This window comes from Olea europaea, chromosome 17, assembly GCF_002742605.1.
Source record: "Olea europaea var. sylvestris chromosome 17, O_europaea_v1, whole genome shotgun sequence".
NCBI classification, from domain to species: domain Eukaryota; kingdom Viridiplantae; phylum Streptophyta; class Magnoliopsida; order Lamiales; family Oleaceae; genus Olea; species Olea europaea.
In genome coordinates this window covers 21,324,616-21,331,002 of record NC_036253.1, presented here as the reverse complement: position 1 = coordinate 21,331,002, position 6,387 = coordinate 21,324,616, and the positions used below count along the sequence as shown (strand labels likewise).

General features: G+C 36.6%; 1 protein-coding gene across 1 annotated transcript; it reads left to right on the top strand.

Moving 5' to 3' along the window:
- The first annotated feature begins 487 nt into the window (after positions 1-487).
- Positions 488-6,016, top strand: LOC111365404 (B3 domain-containing transcription factor FUS3-like). The gene is made up of 6 exons (XM_022985926.1): positions 488-1,533; positions 4,278-4,367; positions 4,611-4,711; positions 5,328-5,374; positions 5,458-5,534; positions 5,622-6,016. Exons 1-6 carry the CDS (start codon positions 1,300-1,302, stop codon positions 5,658-5,660), a joined length of 588 nt encoding a protein of 195 aa, XP_022841694.1. The 5' UTR covers positions 488-1,299; the 3' UTR covers positions 5,661-6,016.
- Positions 6,017-6,387: the final 371 nt, after the last annotated feature.

The window sequence follows — 6,387 nt, the reverse complement described above, 5'->3', positions numbered from 1 at the left end:
CGAAAAAATTTTGTTCTTTTTCAACCCACATTCTTCAAAAAAATATTATTCCAAACATTAAAATTTGAAAAAACTAGGGACCAAACGGGGTTGAAAAAAGTGAATACCTTCCACGAGTCCCAACAGACAACATCTTTTTTTTTTTGGAAATAATGAATAACTGTCCCTACCTCTTGCATTTATCACAATATGTATTAAATATTATGCAATATATATGAATTTAATTATTTATCTATTGAAAGATATATTTTTGAAAATTAATAATGATGCATAGAATAAGGATAAAATCAAGGGAGATCCAATATTTTTTTCTCATTCAGCATTCTCTATTTCTCTTACTCCCTTTTACTTTTCTGTCTCTAGATTTCTCGCCTACCCTAATTTTGTGCTATTTATCTTGTTAATAATATACATCACCAATAGATATGGTTTTTCTAGAAAAATAGTTAATTATTTCATAATTCATTGAGCCCAAAAGAATTAAAATTCTTTTATGCATTTAATAATCTTATTATTTCATAAATTCGTTGAGCCCGAAAAAATGTATATGTTAAAATCCATTTTTGTTAAAAAGAAAGGGAGAAAAAATTGTCTCTGTTTATCATCTTCAAAATCAAGCATTGTAAAAATAGATTCCATGTTGCATGGCGAAAAGGCTCCGAAAAACATATCTTCTGAGTTAGAAGAAGCCGAATTCAGTGAACCCCATTAATTTCAGTTACCAGAAATTCTGAGCACTTTCAACACCTGTACAGTATCTTCTCTCTACAATTCCCTCTGTGTGTGTGTGCGCGCGCGCGTGTGAGAGAGGGGTGGGGGGATTGTATGATGCATTTAAGGTAAAATTAATGTAATGAATTTATGATTTTGTAGTATTATTAGCTTTAGATTATCATCACACACGCACTCACTGCTCTCTGCTTTTACTCTCTCACTCCCATATGTGTGTGTGTGTGTGATTTTGTATGATGCATTTATGATAAAATTAATGTAATAAATTTGTGATTTTGTAATATCAGCTTTAGATTACCATCGCACACTCACTCACTGCTCTTTGCTTTGACTCTCTCACTCTCCAAAACATTTGTGCATAAAAACAAAACACCATGAACGAACAATACACAAATGTCACTAAAATCCGGCCTTTTCATCACTGTAATTTGGCTAAATTGCGTGGATTAAATCAGACCCAGTTTTCATTTTCATTATTTGTAACCACCTATTCTCTCCATAAAATCAACACCGCCGCCGCCTCTGCCACCGCTTTTTTGGAATTTGAGTTGTGGGTGTTGTGCTTTGATGGCGAAAAAGAGAATAATGGAGAAATTCGAGGCACATTGGAATCGGAGAAGTAGCAGCAGCCAGGAGCAAAGGGAGGAGGAGGAGGAGCCGTCGAATGGAGTGGGTGATCTTTTCTCCGGGCCGGGCTTCAATAATATTCACAGAGGTTCCAGAATGGCCCGGGCCAGGAGGACTAGCCTTGATTCCCTCAAATTTCCCAAGCCGCACGTGCCACCTCCACCTCCTCCGCCCGTACGTGTAAACTGTCATATTTTTTTATTTATCATTATAAAAGTGTTCATGCAGGCCTCTTATAAATCTTTATTCTCCGTATTCACATGCATTTAGTAGTCGATGCTGCTATATAATTCTCATAAGTTGAATTTGGGAAGATGATTTGATGCGGAGAAGCCATGTATGTGGATTAAGTTTATTTTCTTATGCATGTGCTATAGCTATAGCTATAGCTATAGCTATTAAAGGTCTGAATGTTAGTACTAAGATGGATAAGTTGAAAAATGTGAGAATACACACCAATTGGAGGTGGTAGCATCAAATTAAGAGAGACAGTCAGGTGGTTGGGTTGTGTTTCGACTCTTCCGTCAACGTAAAGAAGCCTTGTTCATATGAGATCAAGTTAGAAGGAGGCGTGACCAAAATTAAATAAGGATCTAGATACTTCAGCAAAGTGGAATCATGATAAAAATTTATTTGGCCGACTCAACTTTTTTGGGAGTAAGGCTTAGTTGTTGTGCCTAAACAACGCCAGGACGTGGCAAGTCCATCAATTGACAATTCGACATGACAGGTCCAAAGCATCCATAGAAACCGAATACGTGACTAAGATTCGATCAAGGCAAAGTTATAGCTCAAAATAGCAACAACTAAGCTACTGTACTCACAAAATCCAACAAATGGACGCTGGCCAAGCTAGAAAGCCTCAACCTGTGGCACACGAAGGAAACTGTCCTATATTTCAAGCTTTACAATTACACACTAAATCTAGATTCTCTCTAAGAAATTTTATATAGCTTTTGAGTAGAAATGAGCCATACTAGTGATGGTGACTTGATCAATGACATTCATGAGCCGTATAAGGTAATCCTGCCCAAAGGCAGTTTAGGTGACACGAATTTAACACAGGAGAGAAATAGGGAGGGGAAGAGAAGAAAGGAGAGGAGGAGAAGAAATGGGAGGAAATAGAGAAAAATTTAGAGGGAAGAAGATATCAATATTCAATCTTAATCTTCTTGGATATCTTCAATTCCTATTCTTGTTCTCAATCACTAGGAGAACCTCATTGGAAAACTAGATGGTGGCTTTGAGCCAAAGTTTTTAAACCTTGATAGACTCTATGCAGACAGTCGAAACAGTGACAATTAACACAACTATCCATCAAGATTGAAGGATATGGAAGCAAGGCAACTACCTGGAGTCATTTTGAACTCAAAACCACTAGTAAGTTTTAGCAACAATGGATGTGGGGTGTGGAGCACGGCCAACACTTCTTTGCTCGTCCGAAAGCACCTCTTGCCCTAGCAAACGTAGAAGTTGCCACTGTTTTCCATTTATCCACATGCTACCTTTTTGCTGACAGGGCCTAGAAGGCTATTGGTGGAGGCTTCTGCAGTTGTGGAGAAAGCAGAGATAAGCCAGAAATTGGCGGAGTCCTTATTGGAGGTGCCTGTTTTTCAAGCGGCTTTGAAGTGAGCTTTCCGACACTTTGGAAACATAAGCTTCATAAAAGTCAATTTGGGAACGAAGTATACAACCAAAACATTGTATTTTTGCGAAAAATGGACAAGTTGTTTATCTCAGTTTTTCACGATGATAGACTGTCGTGAGGTTATGATTACGAGGATCTGGTAGTTTCTTTGCTTGGCACTTAATATACAGTCTTAATCCTCTCTTAATAACAGCAACAGAATTAATCTCAGCTGAGCTTAAGTCATGCATGGGGAAACCCAGGTTTGCCAACAAAGATAGACGGGTGAGTGGAGCTAGCTTCATATAGAGTAGGAGGCCCCGGATGGCCTCAGAACTATTCAACCACTATTCAACAACAAAAAATGAGGGTAGCAGTCGATATGGTCCGTGCCACAGGGAAACATACGTCAATAGGCTTGGGGGAAATGGAAATATAACATAGAAAGCTGGTGGACTTGGAGCATCCCCCCGGAATTCCATGCCAGAGGTAGACATTTATTGGTTATAATTTTGGGAGTCGCGAACTGGTGACATTGCTAGAAAACAGAGGAAAGAAGGATCCTGAATTTTCTAGCTCGACCTAAAAGCCTACTGGTTAAAGAAGATTAAGATATAGCTAGTTCAAGATATTTGATCTTTCAAATTCAAGTACTAGCACTATGTAATGACTTCACATGACAAAATCTGGAACCACTGCCAGATGCTTCCAGAAAAGTGGCTGTCAACTAGAGTCTATTTGTCATATTTACGTTGATAGTAACAAAGCACTCATACTAGGCATTTGATCATAAATGCTTTCACAATTTACAAAGATTGTACTATTTTGAATTTTAGCAGCAATCACTCGGCCATTGCAACTAATCTTAAGAAAATAACTAGTGGTGGTTGCCCTTTTTATTTCTTTTTTTGTGAGAACTCGTGGGAGGTTGAAAGCCTTCTTTAATTTCAGGCAAAGATCCAGTCCTGGCCAAACCGCTTCTAGAGTATTTGTGTCTTTGTTTTAAGTTTCTACTTGCCTTGTATATACATAGCATATGAATTAAAATTAACTACTAAACCTACAGAGCTTTAACATTTGAACAAACTTTCTATACACAATTTATTCATGCAAATTTAGAATCTATTCTCCAGATATTGGGCACATGGAATGGAACTTTCAGAAGGAAAAACTGATTTTAAGCAGTTTGAGTTTATCTTGAACTTGAAATGATTATGTTTCTCTCTGTTATATAGTTCAAATTAAGATGTGTTTTGGAATATTTTAACAGGCAAAATGTTTGATGTTTTAGGTAATTGATATTACAAAGCTGAACTATCTTTTCAAGAAGCAGCTCAAGAACAGTGATGTAAGCACCCTCAGACGAATTGTGATTCCGAAGGTTTGCAACTGAACTTTCAAATTTTCAATACCACTGGCTTCTTATATTTGTATTATACTACCAAATGTTTTTCAGTCATTTTCAGGAATTTATTTTCATTCGTTTTTCTCTCAAACTATAATCAATAGCATCATGTGAACTAAGAATCAATTAGGTACAGAACTATAACTACTATCCAGAAGTCTATTAACCCAGACGCTAGAGCTGCCTGTTCTAGAGCCTAACTATGATGATTATTTTCAGAAAGAAGCTGAGGCTTATCTTCCTTTCCTTAGTGCCAAGGAAGGGATTACTATCAACATGCTCGATATGGATGGGGTTCACGAATGGTGTTTCAAATTCAGGTTTGTTTCAACTGTTTTCCTTCTGTGACAATAAACTCATTCTGGTTTGTCACAAATTAAATCATCTTTATAATAGGATGCAGTAATTCTAGTCTCACATTTGTTATTTGATGTATTTTTAGGCAAATTCTATGGGCTGTTTGTATGTCCTCTTCTACTTGTGCTATTATTGAATTTGTATTTTATAGTGCCATTTTGGCTCCTTGTTATATTTCAAATCTTCAAGGCAAGTCGATTAACACCTTGCTTGGAAGTGATTTTTAACATGTTTTGTGCAAATATACATTACCTCAGCCAAATATCGTGAAGTGGCTTTGAGTTTAATGATTTAAGAATTACGTTTCTGAAACTGGGATTTGACAACCTAAGCCTTGAGATTCTAGCTACGGAAAATGCGATTTCCCATCATATAATTTAGGAGTTTGCTAAAGACCAGATAATATTCTACTTTCACTTAGATTGTGTGTTTGACTCAATGGCTTCAAAATACTATGGAAAGATTAGTTGGCAGTGTATACAATAAGTTGATTATATTTCAATACTAGTTCATCAATATACTAATTGTTTATTCAATGTTTAATATGTAGTAACAGTTTGTATTTTCTTTTTAATACAGATTCTGGCCAAATAATAGTAGCAGGATGTACGTGCTTGAGTGCACTGGTATGATTCTCAAAAGAATCTTCTCTTTTTGATGCTGATTGAATTCAATCTCATACTATATTATCTTGTCAAAACCTGGTTAGGTGATTTTGCAAATACGCATGGCTTGAAACCTGGGGATTACATTATATTGTACCAAACTACTGGACGTGAAAAATATGTATGCACCTGTGTCATGGAGCTTTATGAATTTTGAAAATTTTCATTCTTAACGTTTCTTTTTATGATTCTTGTGGACATTTATTAGATAATTGAAGCTAAGAAGGTGGATCAAATCCACAGATAAGTTGAGCTTTGCATGGAGATGCTGGTGATTTTCTGGGGGGGATCGACAGAAACTCAATCCTCCAGAGCCATGGACAACATATTTTGTTGATTCCCAGATAGAACTTAGAGCTGGTTGATGGTGTGAGTTGAAAGCAACATACAAACATACATATATAGATTACCTTTATAAGGGGCAACATGCAACATAACTTGGTTGTTGTATTGCCCTTTGTGTGCTTTTTATATTTTTTTTCCTCCTATATTTGAAAGGACAAAAAAAAAAAAAAAAAGAGAGAAAATCATCTGGTGTATCATTTCTGCTGATTTTTATGAATGTTGCAGCCTTTTTCCATATATATTTTCGTCTTGCTCTGCTCTAGGTTGCTAATTTCTTCTAGTGATGGCAATTTACCCTGTCCCGTCCCGTGGCGAGGCGTGGGGCCCCGTCCCGCCCCTTGAAGAAAAAGTAAAAAAAAAATTAAAAATAATTTTATTTTTAAACAATTCATCCGTTAAAAACTCATTTTAAATTTGTATTTTATTATCTAATAATAACATAATTCGAAACTTTTAAAATGTAAAAATAAAAATAAAAAAAATTAAACGGGGCAAAATGTTGCCCCGTCCTTGCCCCAGCCCCACCCCGTCTAAGGCGAGGCAGGGCACGGGGCGGGTTGGGGTTCTTGCCAAATGCTCCGAACCAGCCCCGTTGTCATCACTAATTTCTTCAAGTTCTACTGTTGCTA

Excerpts from the sequence above, each read along its gene's own strand:
- LOC111365404 (XM_022985926.1), top strand. The coding sequence starts at position 1,300 with ATGGCGAAAAAGAGAATAATGGAGAAATTCGAGGCACATTGGAATCGG. Across the intron at positions 4,712-5,327 it reads GAATGGTGTTTCAAATTCAG|ATTCTGGCCAAATAATAGTA; the intron begins GTTTGTTTCAAC and ends TTTTTAATACAG. Across the intron at positions 5,535-5,621 it reads CTACTGGACGTGAAAAATAT|ATAATTGAAGCTAAGAAGGT; the intron begins GTATGCACCTGT and ends GACATTTATTAG.